General features: G+C 31.1%; 1 protein-coding gene across 1 annotated transcript in view; it reads right to left on the bottom strand.

Annotated features, from left to right (window-relative positions):
- LOC140439493 (synaptic vesicle glycoprotein 2B-like) overlaps positions 1-27,921 on the bottom strand; it is a 131,040-nt gene that overhangs the window by 56,592 nt on the left and 46,527 nt on the right. The window contains exon 4 of the mRNA XM_072529444.1: positions 9,591-9,766. Coding sequence (XP_072385545.1) covers positions 9,591-9,766 — 176 coding nt within the window. The remainder of the gene's footprint in view (positions 1-9,590; positions 9,767-27,921) is intronic.

Raw genomic sequence — 27,921 nt, 5'->3', positions numbered from 1 at the left:
CTACCAAATAATTATATAATAGTAAGCTTTCAGGTTATATCTTTATTTACTAATTTACCACTACATATTATTAATGATAGTATAAACAGACATTGGGATGAAATCAAAATAAATTGCAAAATTAACAAAAAAACGTTCTTAAGCACTTTAGAATTCATTTTTGATTCTAATGTATTGATTTTTGATAATGCATTCTATAAACAAATTTTTGGCACACCTATGGGCTCAAGTATATCGTGTATATTATGTAATTATGTACTAGACGATTTAGTAAGAGATTCTTTAAATAAATTGCCTTTTCATATCCCATTTATCAAACGATTTGTGGATGACTTAATACTTGCTTTACCTGCAGACAAAATAAATGAAACTTTACAAACTTTTAATAATTATAGTGAACATTTACAATTTACATGTGAAAAAGAGATAGAAAATAGCATCCCATATCTTGACATAAAAATCAAACGTAATGCACAAAATGTATTAAGCACTGAATGGTACAGAAAACCTATATTAATAACAGATTTATTAATTATCATTCACAACATCCACCTCATATGAAAATAAATTTGATATTGGCTTTAAAAAACAGAATAGTCAAATTATCACACATCAATAATATCAACAAAGGGTTATTAGAACTTAAAGACATTTTATTGGAGAATTCATACCCAATTAAAATAATTAACAATTTTTTATTTAACAATCCTAATAATAGAATGATTGACATGAATCAAACAAGAGAACCAAATCAACAAATCGTGCAATCTCAATTTACTTTCACGTCACTACCTTACATACCAACATTAACACCCAAACTAACTAAAGTCTTTGCTAACTATTCTGATAATAAAATTGCAACTAAAAATGTTAAAACATTAGCATCATTGTATACAAAAACTAAATCACCTATTAGCATTATGGAAAGCTCAAATGTAGTTTATATAATACCATGCGAAAATTGTGATAAGTCATACATCGGACACACATCTAGAAATCTAATAGGCAGACTAACATCACATAAAAGTGACCTTAGAAATAATAAAAATACGTGTGCATTAATAGATATGCAATTAATAAAAATCATTCATTTAATTTCAATGAAACTAATATATTAAGACGTGAAAACCAATTAAATAAAAGAGAATTCTTAGAAATGGTATGCATAAATAAATATCAATGCGTTAATAAAAAAACTGATATTGATAAACTAAGCAATATCTATAATTACATTCTGTCTTACGAAAATTAATACTATAATTTTCTAATATTAGATTTTCTGACTATAAATACTATAATTTCAAAAAATTTAAATATTTGGCGCCACTTTGTACGTAACCATAATAACAATCAAGAGCTAGTTATCAACAACAAAAAATATAATAAACAGAAACGAGTGTCTTTCTGGCATAAATCAAACATCAACATAATCAATGTCATAATGAATTTGTACAAAATTAAATAAAATTAAAATATTGTACTTACATAACTAGATAATTTTAATAAGTTAAGTTTTAATGTTTTGTAAATTTGAAAATTTAATGGATTAACCTCATGTTGTAAGTTTTTATACTAGTTTTATACAATGCTATTTAATTTTAATTTGATTGTATTTACTGATACCATATTTTAACATATCCTGAAGAAGCAAATAAATTTTGCGAAAGCTAGATAAAGAACAAAGAGTTTCACTTTCCTGTCCCATTAATGACTGCAACCCCAAAATAAAACTTTATTTTACATAACGTGTCAGTCAATAATACCTAACTACTTTATATATATATATATATATATATATATATATATATATATATATATATATATATATATATATATATATATATATATATATATATATATATATATATAAAACCACCAGTGCTGCAGTCAGAAGGTTGGCCGAGATGTTAGAGAAACACTCTTTTGACTTTTTGTCAAGCTTTCGGAATTGTTTTATTCTTTTTTCAAAACACTGTAATATAGATAAAAAATGTGTAAATATTTACAAAATATCACAATTCGTCAGTGCAACTTACTAGTCTTTGAGATTATTTACAATAAACCTTGACACTAAAACATTAACAACACAAATATAAAATATAATGATGGACAATACATTCTAAAAATTTTGGTAAGGTTAGTAAAACTAAGTTTCTTGTGCTTGTGTTCTTATTTCCCATGTTAGTGGGTGGTCCTTCGATTTAGAAACAATTACATGATTTAGTACGCTCTAAATGGTAGGAAGTAGGAAGATCACCATTATAATTTGTTGAACTAATGTCCGTTTAATTCTACCATCCATTTACTTTCTTTTATAAGAACTCGTACGAAGATATAGATTACCAAAAGGTTTTCGTACGTAGCTTAAGACGAACTGAAAGCCAGACTTCTTTATTTGCTAATGATTTGACACAAAAGTACACAAGCAAGATACCTTTAACTCAAAATAAGAAAAACGACTTGAAGGAATTACTTGACAAAAATATAATACCCAGGAGTTATCGTGAAACTTACTATAAGGATTTGACCGATTAAAAATTAAAATTGCATTTAATTGTAATCAGTAATAATTGATTTTTTAGACTGAGTTAAATGAAGTTTAAATAATTTGTTTTTTTGAGTAGGCCCTTTTAATTGACCGCGAATTATTTATATGTATATGACTAGATTTTGTGTTCTTTTTTCGGAAGGTTTACTTTGTCAAATATACGGATTAAGTACAAAATGTTCAAGAATACTGTATTTTGTTATCTGTATCTGAATTTGTTTGATTATAATATAAACCTAATTAAAAACAGTCTTGATTTATTTATTAATGTCAAAAACAACAATTCTCGGTAATTGTTAACGTGTAATACAATCTGTTTATATCCAATGTTAACAAACATCAAGAATCAGTTTCCAAAATTATTGTAAGTCCAAAAACTAACGTAAACCGCAGAAAAAAAAATAGTAAATTAAATTTTGTCATCACTAAAAATACTATCTCATTTCGAACACTTTGCTTAGAGCAATACAGTGTTAACTCAAAATTATTAAATAATTTCACTGTCAGTATCTTTATTTAACTACTAGTACAAAAAAACTTTTTTCGTTGATTCCGAAAAATAATTTTTTTTGAGTAATACACTATTGTATTCTTACTGCGATATATATATATATATATATATATATATATATATATATATATATATATATAAAAGTAAAAGATTGCATTTCATTTCAATAGGAACTCCACCATTGCTCTACACGTGTTTCGAGTTATTCAACTCATCATCAGGAACACTTGTGGAAGTTCAACTGAAATGAAATGCAGTCTAGTATTTGGTCATTATAACCAAAATAACAGCCAGGTACGCTAGCAGCGACATCTATACGAAGTAACAAGAAGTTCAGAGACCTCTCTCTGATAGTAAATTAGGTGAACCGCAAATTCAAAGCCTCTTACTTTTAACGACGCTAGAAGTATCCTTTTACTTCAACATGCATCTACGATTCACCTTTGAAAATTACTATCTTTTTCGCTCTTTACGTAGTAAAGTGATACTTCTAAAGTGAAGTAAAAGGATACTTCTAGCGTCGTTAAAAGTCTCTAGTAAGAGGATTTGAATTTGCGGTTCACCTTATTTACTATCGGAGAGAGGTCTCTGGAGTTCTTGTTACTTCATATATATATATATATATATATATATATATATATATATATATATATATATATATATATATATATATATATATATATAGAAAAGAAATTTAATCTTTGCAGATTAGTTAAATAGTAAACTCTTAAATATTGGGGAAATCTGCAAGAAATACTCTAATGTGTATCAATTGTTTCGCCGAACGTTTTCGCCAAAGAGAATTAATTTGGCTTCTTCAGGGCTGAAAGAGAATAAATTATAATTAGCTACCATATATTATCTATTAAAACATTATTGATCTTACCGTAACTTAGAATTGTAGAGTTAGAATATTAAAAAACTTTGCTAGTAACATAGTGGTGTTTTTTGTTACTATGTGCAAAAAAAGTTTTTTATAAGAATTGAAATGTATGGTAGCTTCGAACTTGACACGTAAAGGCTTACCCAAGGTTAATCGAAAAACGCAATGCAACTACATTTAAAAGGAGGTAATTCTTTGAAATGTCGGCAATAACTAAATTTTTGATTTTAAATCGTTAAAAGTGAGGTTCTGTTTAAGCCAGAACGCAAGCGCTGACAACTTCATTATAATTGGTATGAATCTTTATGTCGTTAAGGTTCATTGGTAAAAAACGAATGAATTTAAATCCCAGTAAAGGGAAATATTATTTTGATTTTCTTTATTTAATTATATTATATTGTTCATGTATTATTGAATCTTATTGAGACGTATCTAAGAAAAGCAAGGGAATGTTATATATTTTTTGTTAATGAAAATTAATTATAAAGGTATGTTAGTTGTTAATGGATATATCAGTCAAGTTAGTAATCTGTGATATAGTATTGTTCTTGGTATCTGATTTAAGTAACAGGTGGTATATATCGCTTAGATTCTTGATGTCACTCTTAACATTAATGGAGAAATCGTTAAGAAAAATATAAGACATTTCAATGAACTCTCTTTTAGATTTATTGTTCTCACGGTGGAGAATTGTGGTGTTGGTATAGTCCATGAGATGACCAGTGGAATGGACATGTTTGGCTAATGCACAACGGTCAGGGTGAAGTCGAGAATCACTTTTGTGTAGTGTAATACGTGATTTCAATAATTGAGATGTTTGACCGATGTAGGAATTGTTGCAAGAGAGACATGGAATGTTGTAGACAATATTACTAAGCATATCTATGGGAGTCTTATCTTTTATCTTAGAATAAAGATTATTAATTGTTAGGGCTGATCTACAAGCTACATTAAGTTTAATGTTGTTATTATTATTACCAAAGCTATTTTCAACACTTTTCAGAATCCTTGTTAACCCCGGAGTGATATCTCTGAAATATGGTAATGAAAAATATTTGTTTATAGGAGTATCAGAGACTGGGTTCCCACTTAAGACATCAGGATCAGCATTGTTAGTCGCGAAGGAAGGTGAAATATCTTCGTCATGGATAGTATTAAACAAAATCTTATTAACTAATGGTGTTGGATAAGCGTTTGAAATAAAAAGTTTCTGTAGGATTTGTAGGTTTTTTGTATGAAATGAAGGATCTGATAGTTTTGTTACTCTATTTTTCATCTGTTTGATTAAGTTGACTTTGGTAGAATTATTATGGTATGAGTTGTAGTTAAGGTATCTACCAGAATGGGTCGGTTTTTGATACCAATCTATTTTGATGTTGTTGGTTTCCCTGATCATCCTTATGTCGAGAAAGGGGACGGACCAATTACCATCTTCCCTCTCTATAGTGAACTGGATGTAGGGGTCATAACCATTAAAAGTGTCTAATAGTTCATCTACCTTGTCATTGGGTATAGCCAAAATGATATCATCAACATATTTTTTAATAAATGGAATATTAAAGGATAGTAAAGGAATGACTGAGTCTAATACATAATCCATAACGTAAGTTGCAATGATAGGAGAAATCTTAGCTCCCATAGGGGTACCGAAAGTTTGTTGATAGAATTTATCATTGAATGAGAAGTAAGTGTTGTTAAAGAGAAATTCGACGATGCTGATGAATCTGTCGTAAGACATGGAACAACAACCTCTAATACGGTCCCAGTTGATCTCTATTGATGTCAAACATATTCCTAGATGAACATTGCTGAATAAGGATACAACATCAAGGCTAACGAGGACATAATTTGATGGAAGTATGTAGCCATTATATTTATTTACCATCTCAAAAGAATCTTTAATGTAATATTGACTTTCATAATTATATGCATTAGTAAGTATGTCTGTAACAAAAGCTGAGATATTTTCAGTGGGTGTTCCAATGGAAGCTACTATGGGACAAACCAACACTATCGGTTCGTTTAATACTATCCATGACGAAGATATTTCACCTTCCTTCGCGACTAACAATGCTGATCCTGATGTCTTAAGTGGGAACCCAGTCTCTGATACTCCTATAAACAAATATTTTTCATTACCATATTTCAGAGATATCACTCCGGGGTTAACAAGGATTCTGAAAAGTGTTGAAAATAGCTTTGGTAATAATAATAACAACATTAAACTTAATGTAGCTTGTAGATCAGCCCTAACAATTAATAATCTTTATTCTAAGATAAAAGATAAGACTCCCATAGATATGCTTAGTAATATTGTCTACAACATTCCATGTCTCTCTTGCAACAATTCCTACATCGGTCAAACATCTCAATTATTGAAATCACGTATTACACTACACAAAAGTGATTCTCGACTTCACCCTGACCGTTGTGCATTAGCCAAACATGTCCATTCCACTGGTCATCTCATGGACTATACCAACACCACAATTCTCCACCGTGAGAACAATAAATCTAAAAGAGAGTTCATTGAAATGTCTTATATTTTTCTTAACGATTTCTCCATTAATGTTAAGAGTGACATCAAGAATCTAAGCGATATATACCACCTGTTACTTAAATCAGATACCAAGAACAATACTATATCACAGATTACTAACTTGACTGATAAATCCATTAACAACTAACATACCTTTATAATTAATTTTCATTAACAAAAAATATATAACATTCCCTTGCTTTTCTTAGATACGTCTCAATAAGATTCAATAATACATGAACAATATAATATAATTAAATAAAGAAAATCAAAATAATATTTCCCTTTACTGGGATTTAAATTCATTCGTTTTTTACCAATGAACCTTAACGACATAAAGATTCATACCAATTATAATGAAGTTGTCAGCGCTTGCGTTCTGGCTTAAACAGAACCTCACTTTTAACGATTTAAAATCAAAAATTTAGTTATTGCCGACATTTCAAAGAATTACCTTCTTTTAAATGTAGTTGCATTGGGTTTTTCGATTAACCTTGGGTAAGCCTTTACGTGTCAAGTTCGAAGCTACCATACATTTCAATTCTTATAAAAAACTTTTTTTGCACATAGTAACAAAAAACACCACTATGTTACTAGCAAAGTTTTTTAATATTCTAACTCTACAATTCTAAGTTACGGTAAGATCAATAATGTTTTAATAGATAATATATGGTAGCTAATTATAATTTATTCTCTTTCAGCCCTGAAGAAGCCAAATTAATTCTCTTTGGCGAAAACGTTCGGCGAAACAATTGATACACATTAGAGTATTTCTTGCAGATTTCCCCAATATTTAAGAGTTTACTATATATATATATATATATATATATATATATATATATATATATATATATATATATATGTGTGTGTGTGTGTGTTGGGCTCAGAAGCCGATCAGTGTAAGTCAATAATTATAAAAACTGAGAAAATTATCTTTGTTTTAAAACTTGTAATAAAATAACGACTCCCATATAAGTGCTAATAATATTTTTTATTGAAAGGTAACATACTGATTAACTTAAATATAAGAAAAGTTAATGAAAATAAAAAGCGTTTTTCTTTTTTGATACATTGAAAGAAGGAAAAATGACTTGAAAGTGTCTACTGAACTAAAAAAAATAACGGGAAAGCAGTTAGGCTATGTAATTATCCATCCGAATCGTCACTGTATTATAATCGTCATTATTAGACTGAAGCTCGAAGCTCGAGGTTTAGCCCTTTCTATTACTGGCAAATTTGTGATAAATCAAAGTTATGGTAGTGCGGTGGAATGTAAGGAAGCAAAAGCTTCTCTGTTCAAAAGCTTTTTAAAAGTAAGTACTTAACATGACATCATCGATAATTTTATTCCACGGAGTAATCCTACATTGACTAGACTATGAATACAAACTCTTTTCAACAGTATCTAATCTATTTTGGTTAAATTTTTATGTATACTACAAATCTCGTTAATAGTCGCACACATTTATGTGCCCTAATGCTTATTGAGACAATATTATAGAAGGGGAGCTTAGAATACGCAAAAGGTTAATTTTATTTTACATTATCGGTAATATGAAAGGAGAATTATTTGAATAAGTCATTAAGAATTAAATTATTTCTTTTTAAATCATGAATGTGTTGCTTGTGTGAGTCCATTTCAAAAGGTAAAAGAAATAATAAGTTAGACTTACTCACAATCAATTTAATTTAACTAATCGGACTTTAATTTAACTAAACGTCCGATTAGTTATATTTCTTTTTAATATATTAATTTTTAGGTAATTTTGATATCAATTATTTCGTTTTATAATAATATTAACTCAGCTAGGCGATGAGATTATACAGTGCTTAGTGTACTAATTTTCTCCATTTCTTTTTATTATTCATCACATATCTCCTTTCGCATAGAAATTCTTATGCGTACATTGATACAGATCTTAAGTTGCTGAGAATCTTCCAAAGACCGTTAAAAGATCTTCTGACTTATTCAATACGAGTTTTTATTTCGTAGCGATGATCTCAGGTATCATTAATATTGCAGCCCAGATAGCATATTTTCCCCACTCTTTGTAACGGTGCATAGTTTATTGTGATTTAGGCGTTTAAGTTTGTGTTCTTACTAATGGTGGCCATTTACTGTAATACCATCTTCTGATTCGTTCAAAGCTTCCCTAAAGCTCTTTTTAGAGTATGTGTTAAATAATGCTGCTGACACTATGCAACCCTGTCGAACTGCTTTCCCGACTGTGAAGATCTCGTACAGTTCATTTTCCATTGGCACTCTTCATTTTTTAAGAGTAAACAGTACACTTGTTCCCTACGCAGACGATAGTGTAATCATGGCTTCTAGCTCGGTTCCTTACAGCGGTACTTGTTACAGCGTGCCAAAATTTACAAATTCATTTAAATGATCTAGACAATTACATTACACATATTACATTAATTTACTTTACGCAGGGTGAGTTTAGCATGTGTGTACAAAAAATATAACGCGTAATATAAAGTGCGTATAAAAAATACCATCATACCATCAACTAAACATCGAAATCGGTTATGGTATAATATGCCATTAGACATGTATAAAAAAATATCTAGGTACCAATTTTTGTCCGCTGGGACTGTCTGCACAGTATGATTTAGCAAAGCCAGAAAATAATAGAATTTCGAGGTTAATATTCGAGCCGTTGCTGATAAATAACTGGCGACCGGGGGACAGACACGCGCGTCTTACGCGCGCCGATGTGTTTAGGGTTAGTAAAAATATATCTAAATAAAATTAATCGTAGGTTTAAAGAAAATATACTTTTACACTTTCGGTGCAAAGTTACCCTAACCTCGTTTTACGGTATTGTTTTTTTATTTGTAAAAATAGATTACAATAAATAAAGAATGTAAAAAAAAGTATAAAAGATAGATAATAATATGATAGAATCATTTTTAATACGTTAAATAAAAGATTACATAGTAACCTACTAGTTAGTATCTTTTAGCAACACCAAGTGAGTGACTCGTATTATTTTATAAAAATGGAAAAATGGGTTTTGGGCAGTGATAAAGAATTTTCATTCCAATGATTTCGTATCATTCATTATATATTATAACCTTATTTACGTATTTTATACTTTACCAAAACCAAATAGTGATATATTAATCTTCCTCGGTAAAATGGCCCACGCTAACACTGGCAAAAAAAGATTTATCACGCTGAAGAAGATTCCTCTTATCATGTGGACAGTCCCTCTGTATTTGGACGAGTGGAATTCGGTGATGTGTGAAGTGGTGGCTGAGTATGGACCGTTTAAACTGAAAAAAAATGAATATTTTTATGAGATGAACAAGTCATAACGACAAATGAAAAAACATCTAAGATTCAGAAAGAGGAAACAACATAAAGATAAGATTGAAAGGCTAGAAGAACATGAAAAGAAAAATTATACAAAACAATTCTATAAGGAAATAAATTTTGGGAATAAATTTTTCCAACCAAGAACAAAATTGTGTAAAGATAAATATGTTGAGCTAATAGCAGACGAAAAAGCAGCGCTAAAACGGTGGAGAGAATATTTCGAAGAACTGTTAAATAAACAAAATCAACGTTACGAAATAGAAGAGCTAAGATTAGTTGAAGAAGCTAATGCACACCTATATGCATTAACAGATAAATAAATAAAAGATGTAATATAAAAAAATGAAAAATAACAAACCTCCAGGATGCGATACAATAACCATAGAAATGTTAAAATATAGAGGACATAGATTACAGCGGGAATATTTATATGCAGTGCTAGTCAAAAGTCCGTTCCCCCCTCGTATCTTGTGAACGGTTATACTTATATTAGTCAAATTTGGAGGGAGGTAATAAACAGACGTAGACTTCTTAAATAGTCATAAAAAGTGACGTAATGGTGACAGATGACGTTACATCTCCACTGTGACAGATAATTTTGAATAGGACCTTATGGTAAGTGATACCTCATTTGAAAGGTATTGAAAATACCTAGGTATTCAACCATACTAATTTTATTTAAGCCCATTTTGATGAATAAGTTAAATAAATACTAAAATTGTAGTTTCGCATATAATTAATAAGTATTAAAACCTCCGTCTCTGGTTACTTGTCAAAAAGTTCACGTTTTTCAATTTTTAGTATTGTTTTTACATCAACGTCGACTTTTTTGACAATTAACCAGAGGTGAACGATAGAATATTTATGAATTAAATGCGAAACTACAATTATTATTTTAATATACCTATTCAATCATACTAATTTTGTTTGGATTTAAAATGATTTTGACAAATAAATACTAAAATTCTAGTTTGGCATTTAATTAATAAAAAACATAATGTCCGCTTTTGGTTATTTGTAAAAAAAAGTTGACATTTGTCAATTCTCTGGTTATTTTTAGTTTGCAAAAACGTTTATACCTCAATATTTGGTTTCTGTTTCTGCTTAGTTTAGTCAATTCTCTAGTTATTTTTAGTTTTCAAACTCGTTTATACCTGAATATTTAGCTTCTGTTTTTGCTTAGTTTAGTTAAGTTGTTTTTAGTTAGTTGTTCTTAGTTAATATTTAGTTTAAGTATTGTTTAACGAGAGGTTTAAATTTTTACAAAGGCAGAATGGTACGTACTGTAGCCGACAAAGTAGCAGCTCTGATAATAATTAGTAAATGTGGAAATAATTTCCATGCAGCGGAACGTCTTTTTAATGAGAGGTACCCCGATCACCCTACATCGAGAACTTATTTGAGGAAACTTCTTAGGAAGTTTAACAAACAGGTAGTGTTCAAGATGTCAAACGATCTGGTCGATCAACAATTAGTGATGACAAAAAAATTGACATAATTTCAGAAATTGTAGTGAACCCTACTTATTCTACAGCCCAAGTTGCATCTATCTAGTGAATCAGTCCAAAGACAGTACATCGAGTGTTTGCTGAAAACACATTTCTTCTTCTTCTTCCTACTTTATAAATAGGCAAAATGCCTGTTTTACTTCGGTTTTTAGCCTCAATTGACGTTGTCTGACCATCTTTTTCTCGGTCGTCCCAATGATCTTCTTCCATTTGTTCATCTTCTTCCTGTCTCTTAGAGTTTGGTTTGTTATTCTTCGTAAGACTTTCATTTCTGTTGTTTCCAGTAGTCTTTGTGTTTTCGCCGTATCTGCTCTTGTTTCCGCTGTGTACGTCATTATCGGTCTTATTGTTGATTTATATATCCTGGTTTTCGTTTCCGTTGTGAGGTATTTGTTTCTCCAGATTGTGTTGTTGAGACATCCTGCTGCTCTGTTTGGCATGTTCACTTGTTTTTGTACTTCTTCTTCCACTTTTCCGTAGCTTGACAGTTTTATTCCCAAGTATTCAGTTTCCATCACTTGTTCTATTATTTTGTTATTTACGACTAGTTTACATCTTCTCGGTTCCGCAAACAAATTTCATCCACAAAAATTAAAAATTGTGCAGCAACTTTCAGATGATGACCCCCACCGAAGACTAGAATTCTGTGAAAATATGTCCGATTAAATTAACCAACAACCCGATTACATAAAAACAATTAGTTTTAGAGACGAAAGTACTTTTTCTCTCAATAAAAATGTTAACACACATAATGTGAGGTATTGGAGTGACACAAATGCTCACGTGTTTCGTGAAATATATATTCCATTTCAAAAAAAAAAAAATGTTTGTGCAGGTATTTTGGGAAACCACATAGTTGAACCTGTTTTTCTCAATACTAAGTTAACCGGTGAAGTATATCTGGAGATGTTACAAAATGCAATTAAACAGTTGATACTTGAAATTCTGGAGGATATTCCAGATGAATTCGGCAACTTGGAAATAAAGTTTCAACAAGATGGTGCTTCTGCACACCATTATGGTGCAGTAAGACGTTACCTAGATGAGGAATATCGTGGTACATGGATTGGACGACGAGGTACGATAGAATGGCCAGCTCGGTCGCTGGACCTCACACCATTAGATTTTTTTATGGGGATACTTGAAATCTAAAGTTTACGCTACAGCACCCGACAATATTGACATTTTAAAACAACGAATTGTTGACGAATTTCCCCCGACACATTTGAACGAGTACGGCAAGTGTTTAGAAATATGATGCATTACTGACAGGAAAAAGATGGAGCACATTTTGAACACTTACTATAAGAACTGGTTGTTAAATATTTATTAATTAAATGAGAAGCTACAATTTTAGTATTTATTTAATTTATTCATCAAAATGGTATTTTCAATACCTTTCAAACGAGGTATCAGTTGTAATAGGGTCCCATTTAAAACTATCTGTCACAGTGGCGATGTAACGTCATCTGTTACTATTATGTTACCTGTTATGACTAGTTGAGAAGCCTACGTATGTTTATTACCTCCCTCCCAATTTCACTATTATAACAATAACCGTTCAAAGATACGAGGGGGGGGGTGAACAAACTTTTGACTCGCACTGTATAATATATTACACACAATCAAATTTATTTTAGTAATGACATTTTAAATATAGTAATCATTCTGTTTACTATACTATACTATGCTAATAGTTCATTAAAAAGTTACATTTTTGAGAGAACGCAATCTTTTTTTTATGTGTGCGTATGGTTAACATAAACTTAAGTTCAAGTTTGTAGGGTCGCTACCTTTGTCCCACGCTACCATCTTGGCAAAAAGGGCAAAGAGTTTATCTCGTAAATTAGCAACGCTACAGAAAATTTTATAAAACATATATATATATATATATATATATATATATATATATATATATATATATATATATATATATTATATATATAATATATATATATAATATATATATATATATATATATATATATATATATATATTTAGGGATTCTATAGTATTCACTGTTTTCCCTCGATCAACCGTTTCCATTTCTCTCTGTTGTCCCATTCTCCATCGTTTAGGTCTCTCTTACTCATGGCGTCGTCTACTTCGTTACTCCGGGATTTTCGGGGTCGTCCTCTTTTCCTCCTTTCATTCGGTTATTCTCTTTATCCATCTGCTGTCGCCAGTTCTTCTTACATGTCCATACCACTTTAGTCTTTTTTGTTCTATAGATCGTATAAACCATAATTTGTAGAAAATTAAATTGTCTACACCTTTATTTGTATTACTTTTTATCGTGAAATTGAAAATAAAAAAGTTATCAACAAAAATAACTTAAAATTTTAAAACAATTTTTTTGTAGAGTATAGGCTTTTATAGAGTAATTTTCACTACAAATTTGTTAAATTTAATTAATTTTTCTAGATTTTACATCGCTCCGAAATTGACCAGGTTCTTGAATATACGCAATTTTGGAATGGTGTAACGACTTGCATCGCCTCGGTCCCGTCAGCGCTTTGTACACAAGTATCCCCACCACAAGTAGTGACCAAGTACTGATTGGTCGCAGTCCGTTCCTCGCCGGGCCGAGTGTTGATTGGCCCGTTCGATCTCTGTTCCTGTTACCTGTTCCTTCCTGTCTGTGTGTGTGTGTCTTAACACACCGTAATTGCCGTTTAGATTTAATTTCATTAGGGCTATAATGTATCGTTTATGTGAAATAATTACATGCTGTAAACTCCAATTTTAACACATTTGTGTAAAAATTTTCAAATCGGTATAGTGTAAGAACTACGTAAAATGGGTTGCCTACCTTAATATGTAATTTAGCTTATGTAAACGTAATTTTTAAGCTGTCTAAAATTACGTGCCATTTTCACCCTTAGTTAGGTTTTTTTATTGTATGTTATTTGTGAAAATATTTACTACTTTACTATTTTTTTTTAAACAAGGAAAAATGGTGACAGGTAAGAAAACTAATTTCTGTACTATCAAATTTAATAAATGCTAAATTTTTAGGTGTTCAATGAGTGGAAGATTTTGCAACTCATTTCAAAGATTCATCTTGGGAAGCCCCGGATTACAGATACATTTGATTTTAAAGGTAAAGATTTTATTATTGATTGAAGTATTATGTTTATTATGGTGTATAATATTTTTCAGAAGAAAAAGGAAATCAACCTGGAAAAATTAAAAGGCAATATTTTTATTTAACATTTTATAAACATATCATTTATAGAATTATATCTTAATTATGAAATAAACTGACCATACCTAAACATTTTTATTTAACAATTTGATAACTGTACGTTTTGCTAAGTTCGTAGCATAACATTTCTTCGTATTCTAAGTGTTTTGAAAACTTTTGATCCACTTTGTAATATGTTTTAGATTTTTTGTTTTGTTTTGATCTTTGTGTTATTATTTTGGATTATGTAACTTATTGTAACATACATTCCTGTACATCGGAACCATAAGACACTATATCCACTTTTTTGTTAAAATAAATACTTTATGTATCCTGTTTTACTTTTCAATACTATTTTCAGAGATATATGACACTATGTTCTAGCCCTACTAGATTCTATTTTAGAACCAAAATTAAAACACGATGTGCCTTTTCTAGTTAGAGATATACAAGGCTGTGAGTACATAGTGTCTTATGCCTCTAAAGTAACAAGGTCACATCCATTTAACAACGTTATGTCCACATGTTCAAATTAAACGAGAGTTTGACAACACGCATTAACAATGCTTTGTTGACGTTTGTTAATATTATAACTTTTACTTTTATATTGTAAGTGTTTTCTTCGATAATTCAATGAGTTCCCGAGCTAAAAAACTTGTACTGCTGACACGAGCTGCTAAAGGTAATATTCTTGATACTCTTTGTATTTTAAACACCGCTATTGTCAACACATTAAAAAAACGCTTGGCAGGAGGTCTCGAGGATTCAACTCGATAGAAGAGGAAAACATGTACCAGCAACTAAAACATCTGAAGTTGTTAAGGAAAGTGTCAGGACGCATATTGCGTTTATTCCAGATTACGGGAGTCGAAACAGCAGAGAAAAAACCAAAAAAAAATACTTAGGCCCTGAAGTGACTATAAACAAACTATATAATTTGTACGTGCAATAATGTATTGAACAAAAACTTGAAAAAGAGTTAGTGGCTAAGGAGTCTATACAGAGATCTTTAACACGTTGATTTGGAATAATATTGGCAATACTAAAGAAATAATTATATGGTCTAATAAATGTTCAAAAGTTCTTATTTAAGGATCATGCTCACATGGAAGTAGACACCTGTCATGCTTTAATTGAACGAAAACGTAAATATCTGGGTTGTTTGGAAATTATGACTTGGGACTAGCAACAGTTCATTAGACAGTGCTCAAATAAATACCAGGTACGTAACATGGAGGTTTCCGATATGTTGAATTTTGAAATTCTCTACGATAACACATTTGTTACACCGAAATTCACTTCAAACTTTACTTTTTCGTGTCTGGATCCGACTACAGTTTTTCTGCCCAATATCTGGCTACGTCTACACCCTTTGTATTTGCGAGAAATAAATCATCGAGGGTGCACTGTGATGGGCAAAGTCTGCATACTCTCAGGTGCTCCACGTTGTGTATTTTCCCACATTCACAAAGTGCGTCGCTGTCTGTCTTGATGTCCCATTTAATGAGGTTCTGTTTTACAGGGGCAACACCTGTGCGTATGCGATTGAGTGTCCGCCAGTTTCTCCAGTCCAGGTTCATTCCATTAGGTCGTTCTGAATGTAGGGGGAACAATTCGGGTGGTTCGACGCTGACATTTCTCATAAACCTTTTCCTTGATTTAAGCCGGCTGATTCCTGGCGGTTCATCAAACCCGTATAATTGATGCCTTTTATCGAAAGTTTGCCTGAACTTCTCCAGATATTAGGAGGCGCATCTAGGATCGTCTGGTGATGCGAATCCACCTACCCGCTACAGTAGGGGTAGAGGGGTAGGCTTCATACAACCGGTAATTATTCTACATGTTTCATTTAACGCCGTGGTGACTTGTTGAGCGTGTCTAGATCTACCCCAGACGGGACAAGCATATTCCCCTGTTGAAAAACATAAGGCCCCAGCTGTTGTCTTCAAGACCTAGGGGTTTGCATCCCACTTGCTCCCTACAAGTTTCCGGAGAAGGTTGTTTCTCGTAGAAACCTTTTGTCTTGTGCTCTGACAGTGGAATTTATACGTTAGTGACCGGTCTAGTACTACTCCAAGATATTTGGGCCTATCAGTATGTTTCAAGCGTTGTCCATAACATTAAGTTTTACATACGGCAGTTGGTTGTTGAGATGGAATGCACATACTTGGGTTTTAGTAGGGTTTGGCTTTAATGAGTTTTGTTTGTAGTAAGTTGACCATTAAGTTTTTTGATCATATTCCAAGCCTGCTAACTACTGTGCGTCATATCCATTTTACTTAAAGTCTCGCTCCACCGTTGTTGTCTGGAGGCACTTTACTATGTTCTTCGGTGTACTTTGTCATAATGTCTTTTGTTTCATCGTTCAGACCAGATATGTAATGTTGTTGACATCCTCTGGGTATGTGTTTACATGAGATTCGTTTTACAAGTTTAATGAACGCGTCATAGTATTTGGGGATCGGGACTATATTTTTCACTTGTGTTTCCAATTCATCAGCAAATTTTTCCCAGTTCGGTTTTTTGAAATTAAACCTTCGTTTGAAAGGGATTTTGGGAGCTTTTATAGCGCTGTATACGGTTATTCCGACGGGCCTGTGTTGCGTCTTCGGTATAGGCTTATATACCTTCCTAACGCAACGGTCCTCTAAAGGCATGTTTTGGGTCATGTAGAAGTGCCAGGTTGTTTTGTTCAGCCCACGATTCCACTTCAAACAAAGAACCGTTTCTAATTTCGTCAGCAGTTCATTTTCAAGTTAGGCAAGACGAAGTTTGAAAACTTTGAGGAAGATCGAGTCGTTGGTCATAAAAAAAAGAAAAGGGGTACATTAAAATTGCCTTATTCCTTACCAGCTATACGTAGTATACAAAAACCTATTACCGAAAATAACTATAAAGATGTTTTATCACTGATACCTTTCCTTCCGTCATATTCCCATGATTTTTACAAAAATTTGAGTTATAGTGATAACACTCATTACGATTACTCATTGATTGTTACGATTATGTTGAGTTCGACGTTATGGAACCAAATTAACAGTTCTAAGCTTTATTCCTCGTATTTCAGTGTACAAGTAAATGCATTTTATTATATAAACGTTTATAATACTTTATGTTCTTATAAATAACAATAAAAGCTGGACATAACATTTTTTAATTTTTTCAACAAAAATATTTTTTTTGGAGTTACAAAACACCATGTCCTTTTAAAATTCTACAAAAAAAAATTAAATCGAAACTACTGTCAGGTATCGTTCAACTATTTAGTACAACATTAACTACCTTACTAATAAAATACAAAATAATTCGTAAAACTTGGAAAATATAAAACAAGAGTGACAAAATCATTTTTTGCTCTTTACCAACATTTTCATTTATGTGACATGGTGTCTTATGGTTCCGATGTACTACAGTACATATTTTGTGTTTATCATAATATTTTATTATTAATATTTTTATTTAACATTATATACATCGATTGATTATATTATTATGAAATAAACTAATTATAATTTTATTAAACAATTTGTTTTTATTTTATAACACGAAGTTCGCAGCAATAATACTTCTCCATATTCTCTAAGGGTTTTGAGGACATTTAAGCACAATTTTGTGATATATTTTAGTTTATTTTAGATTTTTTTACCATTATTATTATCTAAAGGAGGAAGTTTTTCTTTCATAACCGTGTTGTGGAATGCAGCACAGGAATACATAATGTTTCTAGCTTTAACAGTGCTGTAATGTAAAACCCTGTGGTTTTACAAACAGTACTTTACAAACAATACTTCAGAACAATCCTTCATTCCACCCCAATGTCTACCAGCTCTTCTCTATGTACTCTTCTCTATGATTTTAAATCATCCTTTAAGTTGTCTTGATTCCTAAGTCTTGGTCCTCTGGTTTATTGTCCCATCAGCCTTTTTCTGTCAAAAATCTTTCTGACTGTTGCACCTACATCTTGCCTGATGAAATGCTCCATCCATGTAAGGCATGCTACCTTAATGAATTTTACATCAGGTTCCTCAAAGCTTCTATACAACGCAAAGTTGTAATATCTGTGCTCCAAACGTTGTTCTTTGTAGTAGTATATTTTAGGTGTATTTGTAGGTTTACTTTGTAGTATATTTTAGGTTTGTTTTAATTTTTAAAAGTGTATTCTTTACTTGTATGTTTTAATTTTCTAAGGGTTTTGATAACCTTTGGGCCACTTTTTAATATATTTTAAATATGTTTGTTTTGACATTTTTACAATTAATTGTAACATACAGGTTTTATGTTTTCTTATCACTACAAACTTTGTGTTATGAAATTGTTAAATAAAAATGTTTAAAAATATATTACAACCTGGCCCAAAAGTTTTGAAAACCCTTAGAGCATTTAAAGAAATGCTATTGCTGCAAATTTTGTGTTAGGTATATAATTTTTAAGTAAAAAATGTTTATGATTAGTAAAATATAATTTTATAATCAATATATAAATAAAAGAAAACATAAAACCTGTTACAATAATTGCAAAAAGGTCAAAACAAACATATTTAAAATATATTAAAAAGTGGTCCAAAGGTTGTCAAAACCCTTAGAAAATTATAACATACAAGTAAAGAATACAATTTCAAACATTCAAATATATATATATATATATATATATATATATATATATATATATATATATATATATATATATATATACATATATATATATATATATATATATATATATATATATATATATATATATATATATATATATATATATATATATGAAAATTACTGAATGCTCGACGTTTCGGCACCCATTTTGGGGTTTTTACGGTTCCATTCGAGTTCGGGGTCTCAATCTGCCTACTCCCCTCACTCGTAACGTACCAGTATTGTGTCCTGTATAAATACAAGAACCGTCAAACGGCACTGTTTGACGTAAAATGAAGTATGCGCTAACGTGGTCTGAGCTGATGTGGCCTGAGCGGTGTGGATTGGGGTGGGGGAATGGTCGCCATGTTGCGGGCGGTCGTTTAGCGTCATCGCGCGTGTTTAAACTGTTCGGCCGTTGTATTCATTTCGATGGCTTCACGAATGATTCTCGATTTTAAGGAGCGGATGAGAGCGATGGTTTTTGCTTTTTCGAAATCTATTTTGTGGCGTGTCTGAATATGATGTTGGGCTAGGGCTGAAGTGATATCGGAATGTTTGACTGATAGAGAATGTTCGTAAATACGGTTATGGATTCGTTGGTTTGTCAGTCCTACGTATGTGCGTGGGCAACAGGCAACAGGCAGGAACAAGGTATCTCGTAGACACAATGGTCTTTATTGGGGATGAAGACCTTGGTGTATATATATATATATATATATATATATATATATATATATATATATATATATATATATATATATATTTATATATATATATATATATATATATATATATATTTATATATATATATATAAATATATATATATATATATATATATATCTATATATATATATATATATATATATATATTTATATATATAAATATATATATATATATATATATATATATCTATATATATATATATATATATATATATATATATATATATATATATATATATATATATATATTGATATGATATAGGAGAAAGAAAAATAGTGATTAAAAATAATTTATAAGTTATATACTAGATAATATTAGATATAAAAAGTATTTGGTTATTTTAATAAGTTATATACTAGAGAATTTTATAAAAATATATTTATGTGAGGGCATTTTTAAGAAATTAGCATATAATAATTGTAAAAAGTTGTATTTTAATAATTATAATATTGTAGATATATTTAAGTGAGCCATGTGCATAGGCAACCAACTATACAGTAAGTGACAGACAGAAATTAATAATTATTACGAATATAAAGTGGGGTTATAATGATATGTTGTTTAAAATGTGTATTTTATTAAATTAGAGTGTAAGTTACTGATTTAAGTGTATATTCTGATATGAAAAGCCTAAATGTCAACAAAATTATCAATAGAAAATTAAAGAATTCTCCAGAATGCAGAATTTGACCTTTGTTTACGGTGGAACATTCTGGAATAATGGTTATGTCTGTGGATCGAACAAATACTGTTTCCAGAACATCCATATAGAAGAAATAGAACAAAATCGAATAGGATTTCTTGCTAGATGATTCTGGAACATGGAAAAAGATATAAATACCCTGTGATTTGGATTCAAGGCATCAGTTATGAGTTACAGTTACTATAAGGCCAGTTTAGTATGAAAGTTAGTTAGATTTAGCATGAAATAAGCCATTCAGTTAGTAAGAAGAAGTCAGATCAATTATAGTCAGTCAGAAGGTCCAATTGTTCAATATAGTGAGTTAAATGAAGATTAAGAAACAGTATAAAGAAAATATTATTGAAGATTAAAAATTATGTTATGTATAAATAGTGATTGGATAATGGAAGAAGTATTAATTGAATATTAAAATTATATAATATATTTGGTGATTGGATATTGGTATATTGAAAAGAAGAATAAATATAAATATATAATATATTTGGTGATTGGATATTGGTATATTGAAAAGAAGAATAAATATAAATGCTGTTTGCTGGTTGCTTGGTGGTTTATAAATGCTTAAGAAGAAATATATTTTAAATTGGTGGAAGCTGATAATTGGAAAAAGTAATTTCACAAAAACAAGGATAACCGAAGCACGAAGACAGTGAGTGGTGATTAGAATCTATATAGTGGAAAACAGTTCGTTTAGGCATTCAGTGACAGAAAGGTACAAAATTTTGTTAATATAATTTAGTTAGTGTCATAACAATTTCAATTTTGAAGATAGTTTGTTTAAATTTTACATTGTCTATAGAATTTAATTAGTTTCATAAGAATTTCAATTTAAAGATAGTTTATTTTAAATTTACATTGGCAAGGTTAGATATATATGTGTGTTTCATAATAGATATAATAAAGATAATTTAAAAAAGTACTTACAAACTAATTCTTTGAGAACCGCGATAAAAACCCTATATATATATATATATATATATATATATATATATATATATATATATATATATATATATATATATATATATATATAAGTAAAAAACACTCATTGCTCATCATTCACAAACAATACATCATAACAATATATATATATATATATATATATATATATATATATATATATATATATATATATATATATATATATATGTTAGATCACTAATCACGTATTTGACTTTTTAAAAAAGAACTTTATTTGTTACAAATTAAATATTAAATAATAGTACAAAATTAAATTAATTTAAAATGACTACAATAACTGGACTGGTCGAAGTTGCAGCTAAGAGTGATTCCGGCATCTGAGAATGGTAATTTATAGGTTTGGTATGAAGTGCTGAATTGCTGTTCCCATGAATGTTGGCCAACGGTTCGTACAAAGTTCTAATGCGTGCTCAGCGGTTTCTATGGGAATGGGATGATGAAATCTGAAGTCGGCGAACTTAAGCTAGTTCAAGGTTAATATTTTCTCATATAACAGCTCCCCTTATTAGTGAAAAGTCAATGCCATTGCTTTGACTTTTACAGAGTAATTGGTGTTTCTGCTTCGCTTTCCTGTTGGACATTGGGTCTTCTTCTGAAGGAGGTTAAGCTTTGAAGTTTCTGTCTAATGGAATTTCTGCGTGGTAGTGGAGTTGGAGGCTGATCCTGGGACAAGGAGATTGCAATTTTTGGGAATATTTTGGTTCGGTATTTGCAGAAAAGGTATAAGATAACTAGGATAATAATCAGGGATAAGGTTGATATAGTGAATAAGGGTAGATGTTCCTCAATGAATGATTGGCTCATAATATGGTCCAGTTCTTCTGAATATTGGTCCAATTTGTGTTGTGCAATATTTAAGTCATCTACGTTGATTTTACTGAGTTTTAGTGGTTTCAATTTTGATAGGTGACTCTTTGTCTCAAAATGGTCACAGCATCTGTAGGGTACGTTAACTGGGTGAGTTCTATACGTGATATTTGTATATTTCTCAATTTGGTCTCTAGCATGAATTCTGGTACTGCCAATGAATGCAATACATTCGGGAATTAATCTTAAGATTGAATTTGTTTTTATTATTTGTGTAGTGACGTCTTTCCTTGCACATTTGATTGTTACTGGTAATGGATCGGAAATGGTTAGTAACCATAAATTTCGGTCAATTTCTTGTACATTGTAACCTTGTGCCAAGAGCATGGACATCTGGCAAGTTTTTGGTAAGTTGCTGAGAGGTTTCAAAAGCTGGGCTTCACATATAGCATCTGTGTCTATGGGATACGGAAGAATGTCTGTACACATTCTTTGGTTTTGACTGATTTGTTTGCATTTTTCGGTGTCCATGGGTAAGACATATGAAATTGAATCATCATCTCGCGCTATGTATTTATGAACAGTTGAAAGTATATGATGAAAACCAGTTTGATTATCTAATATTGGTATTGAATATAATTGATACAAGGTGAATATTTCGGGATCAACTAACGGAATTTCGAGGACGAAAACAATTTTTGAATCAAGCTGATAAGCTTGCAGTTTTATTATGTCAATATACTGAGCTATATTTGACATATACGTGGGTAGAGGCAATACGTTATTTTGTAATGACTGTGAGATTTCTTTTAATGCGTCCATTAAGTCTATGGGCGAAATAATAGAACTATGTAGAATTTGCAGGCGAGAGAATGTGATAGAATTTAGTATATCATTTAAATAATTTTCTAAAAATACGTAGCTTTCCATTAAGGACTCACATAAATCTAGTATTTGTAATTGTGCTTGGTAAAAGGAGATGTCATTATTAATGTCCAGAAGTGTAGTCTCGATAGTTTTTAAGTCTTTGTTAAAAGTTTCTTCGTCTATTTGCAATTTTTGAATTGTAGTGTTGAAAGTTCTTATAACTGAAGTGGTAACAGATATTTGATTTTTTAGGAGATTTTCAATTTGAGTTTCATCGGAATTTATCTTATTTATACATTTATTAAAGTATTCGCCATCAGAGGCGTCTAAATTTCCAGTAATAGATTTCCAGATTGTTCCAATACCATTTACTAAACCGCGTTTTAGGCGTTTATTATAAGGTACTGTGTCAGAGGTTATTTCTTTATATTTTAAATTAACGGAGTTTGAGATTTGTTTTAGCAGACTAACATGTGTCTGTACTTCGGCTTGAAAGGCAAGTTTTCTCGGTGTATCCACGTTAATAAATTTTTCTAACAGGTTTTCCAAAATTCTGTCATTATTGGATATTGTAGTTTTGATAGGTAATAATTCTTTGTAAACAAGTAAAGTCCATTTGTCATTAGATATTCGTATAGTTCCTTTTTCATGAAAAAATATTCCAATTGTGTTATTAATTGGAGTGAGGAGAATTTGGGATTGGACGATAGAAAGGAGTCCATAGAATCTGTAAAGGAAAATTATTCAAAATAAGGTTTAAGTCTGTCAAAATTTACTTTAGAGGTTTGGTTAGTTTTGGGGTTAAGGATAATTGCAGAATTTGTAAAAACTTCTTGAATTTCGAAAGGTCCATTAAAAAGATTATCCGATTTTGATTTAATTTGGGATTCTTTTACGTAAACTTTGTCACCAATTTTAAAATCAGGTCTTCGTTCTGAAATATTCTCGTCAAATCTTACTTTCGCCTTTTCTTTCTGTCTTTCTGTTTTTGCTCTGGCTACTTTGTAAAAATATTCCATGCGGTTATTCAGGTCTCGAATATATTTACTCATTAGTGTTTTTTGATTGTATAGAGTTTCTGGTGGTCGGCCTGCAGTGTGCCCAAATATAAGTTCATATGGTGTGAAACCGTGGGTCTTATTCTTTGTGTTGTTATAGCATATTATTGCATAAGGAAGTATAGTGAAGGGATGATCGTTTTCGTTCTCGGCTTGATTTGCTCTAATCATTTCTGAGAGTGTGGCATGAAACCTTTCTATAGATCCGTTAGATTGTGGATGGTTAACGCTAGAAAATGTTAGTTTAATGTCGTATAATTCGCATAGATCTTTGATTATAGCATTCTCGAATTCTCGACCGCAGTCACAATGAATTCTTAGTGGTGTTCCATAGTGTTGAAAAAAGAGTAGGAGTGTCTTGACTACTGTTACTGCCTTTTTGTCTTCCAAAGGATAGGCTTGCGTGAATTTTGTCAATTCGTCACGAATAGTTAAAGCGTAGTTCTTAGTAGGGTATTCGAATATATCCATATTTATTCTTTCGAATGGTGTTTTTGGAGTTTCTGTTATGACTAGTGGTCCACTTAAGTTTTTCCTGCAAATCTTAACTTTTTGGCAAATTTCACATGCTTTTACAAATTTCTCTACATCTTTTGTTAAATTCTTCCAATTGTATTTCTGCTTTATTCTTCTGACAGTTTCGTTTATTCCTCGATGTAAGTTGTTTTTACCGCAATGGTAATGATCTAAAATTTGAGGGATTTCGTCTTCGCTGGCTGTTTTAATTATATTTTGACAGATTCTTAATTTTAATTCTTTGTCAGCAAAAATATAAGAAAATATCTCTAGGATAGGTAGTTCGAGATTATTTTCGACGCAATATATTTTTGATTCATCGAATTGATCTTTATTTGCAAAAAGTACAAGAAACAAGTGTGATATTACTCGTTCGGGATCAAACGGTAATGGTATAATAAAATATTTTCGATCTTTTACAGTTTTGCTGTGTACAATATTAATTCTTCGGTTACTATATTCCATGTTTTCTTCGAATATGTCATTCATTATGTTCTCGTGGAGTTCTTCAAGTTTATTTTGCCAAAAAAATGTAATAATATTTTTGTTGGATTTGTCTAATAAGTCCGTATTCGATGTTTCAATTTTAGAATAATCGATTATTGACTTTGTCCTATACAGTTCGATAAACTTGTCAAGTTCTTCGGACATTTTTTCTATATTTTCTTCATCGTCGTCTTCGTTTTCTTGAGTTTCCGTGTCATCTTCATTCGATGCATGTAATGAGATTTTTGATTGAAAGTTTGCACAATCCTTGAAATGGTTAATCTTTATCCTTGAGAGGGCATCTGCATTTCTGTTTATTTTTCCTGCGCGATGTTCTATTTTATAATTGTATTCTTCGAGTTTTAGGCGCCAACGCGCTAATCGGCTTCCGGGATCTTTTATCGAGAAAAGCCATGTAAGGGGTCGATGATCGGTAATCAGGGTGAATTTTCGGCCAAAAAGATATGGTCTAAAATGTTTGACTGCCCATACGATAGCTAATAGTTCTCTCTCTATAGTCGAATATTTTGTTTCGGCACCGCATAATGTTCTGGAGGCATAAGCTATGGGTAAATCTTTTCCAATAGGGCCTTGCGATAGAACAGCTCCAATCGCGAATGCACTAGCGTCAGTCATTAGTAAAAATGGTTCCTCAAAATTGGGATATATAAGTATTGGATCTGAAGTTAAAATATTTTTGAGTTCGTTAAAGGCTTCTTTGCAATCAGAATTAAAAATAAAAGGTACGTCTTTCTGGAGTAGTTTCGTAAGTGGTTTAGAAATTTTGGCAAAATTTGGAATAAATCTTCTATAGTAACCGGCTAAGCCTAAGAATGACTTTATTTCTTTGGTGTTCTTTGGTTCCGGGAAGTTTTTGATGCAAGATATTTTAGCTGGATTTGTTTTTACACCATTTTCTGTTACAAGGTGGCCCAAATATGCTACTTCTTTTCTTAAAAATTTGCACTTGTCTGGCTGTATTTTTAAATTTGCTTTTCGTAACCTTTTAAAAACTTTTGTTAGTCGTGACATGTGATCATGGATAGTGGGTGAGTAGATAATTATGTCATCCATATACACTAAGCATCTTTCGTTTTGTATTCCTAAGAGGATGTTGTCCATTACTCTTTGGAAAGTAGATGGAGCATTCATTAGTCCGAATGGCATGCGGACAAATTCGTAATGTCCATTTTCGACGGAAAAGGCCGTTTTCTGGATGTCTTGTGGCTCGATTTCAATCTGGTGAAATCCAGACGCTAAATCTAGTGTTGTGAAGTATTGGCATCTTCCTAGTTGGTCCAATAGTTCTGATATTTGTGGTAGAGGATAACGGTCTTGTACTGTGAGTTCGTTGAGTTTTCGATAATCAATAACAACTCGCCATTTTTGTTTTCCTGACGCATCTAATTTCTTCGGTACGACCCAGACTGGACTCGACCAGGGCGAGACGCTTTTCTGGATTATTCCTTCTTCTAACATTTTATTAATTTGCGTCTTTACCTCTTCCTTATGTATTTGAGGATATCTATAGGATTTAGTGAAGACAGGTTTAGCGTTGTTTGTTTCGATTTTGTGCTTGATTTCGTTTGTGAAGGTCAGTTTGTCGCCTTCGACATAAAATATATCTGCGTATTCAGTACATATATCTAGAATTAGTTCTTGTTCTTCGCAATTTAGATGATCAATTCTTAGTTGTTCTTTAATTATTCGTGTTCTATCTACTACGGGTTCTTCAAAATCATTTCCGTTGTAGGATAGGATTGTCTCCGAATTTTTGAAAGGTTCGATTGAAATGTCTGAAAATTCGATTGTCTTCGGCATAGCATTAGCATTTAGTACGGAAGTTAAAAATTCTCCATTTTCATCTACATGGACTAATGCATGGGGTAGTCTAACTTTTTCTATTTCTTGAGCTGATAATATGGCATCTGTATTTGATAAGTTGCATTTTAGTCTGCATATTTGTTCGGTCCGGCTGTCAATGGTAATTCTGTTTTTTTCTTTTATTCGTTTTCTCTCTGGTCTTTCAAGATTTTTGTCTTGATCTCGGTTTTTTACGATAGTATATTTTTCATTTATAGGGTTTTGATATTTTAAATTTGATTCCTGTTTAGAATCTGATTTAATTTTTATTTTAGGTTCGTTTTGTCTTATTTCTGTGGTGTGTGTCGGTGTTTTGTCTTTAGGAGGTGTGTTTGTCTCGTGTCCTACTTTGTGAAGGGTGACAGTTTTAAAATTTGTATGCAACTGTCGGGTTTTAAGATCTATTACGCATTCATAATGATCTAGAAAGTCTAGGCCTATTATGCCATCGAAATCAATGTCTAGATTGAAAATAAAGACTTTGTGAGGATTATCGGCAGTGAAGGGAATCAGGACAGATTCTGTTATTAACAATTTTTGATCGGTTATACCTTGAATAGTAACGTTTTCAGGAAATCTATTATGATAATTGCGTGCTGTGTTTTCTTTGAAAACAGTGATTCCAGCACCTGTGTCGATTAAAAGTTTAAAAGTGTTGGTAGCATCGTTAATGTAATATAAATTTTTGGAACTCATTGTATGAAATGGGGTTACATGAATGTCTGTTCGGGAAAATTGAGATCCGGATGAAAGTTGTCCAAGTTGAGTGCTTGAATT

Source organism: Diabrotica undecimpunctata, chromosome 1 (genome assembly GCF_040954645.1).
Source record: "Diabrotica undecimpunctata isolate CICGRU chromosome 1, icDiaUnde3, whole genome shotgun sequence".
In the NCBI taxonomy this organism is placed as follows: domain Eukaryota; kingdom Metazoa; phylum Arthropoda; class Insecta; order Coleoptera; family Chrysomelidae; genus Diabrotica; species Diabrotica undecimpunctata.
Note: the sequence above shows the minus strand (reverse complement) of the source record. Positions and strands in the feature narration are given on the sequence as shown.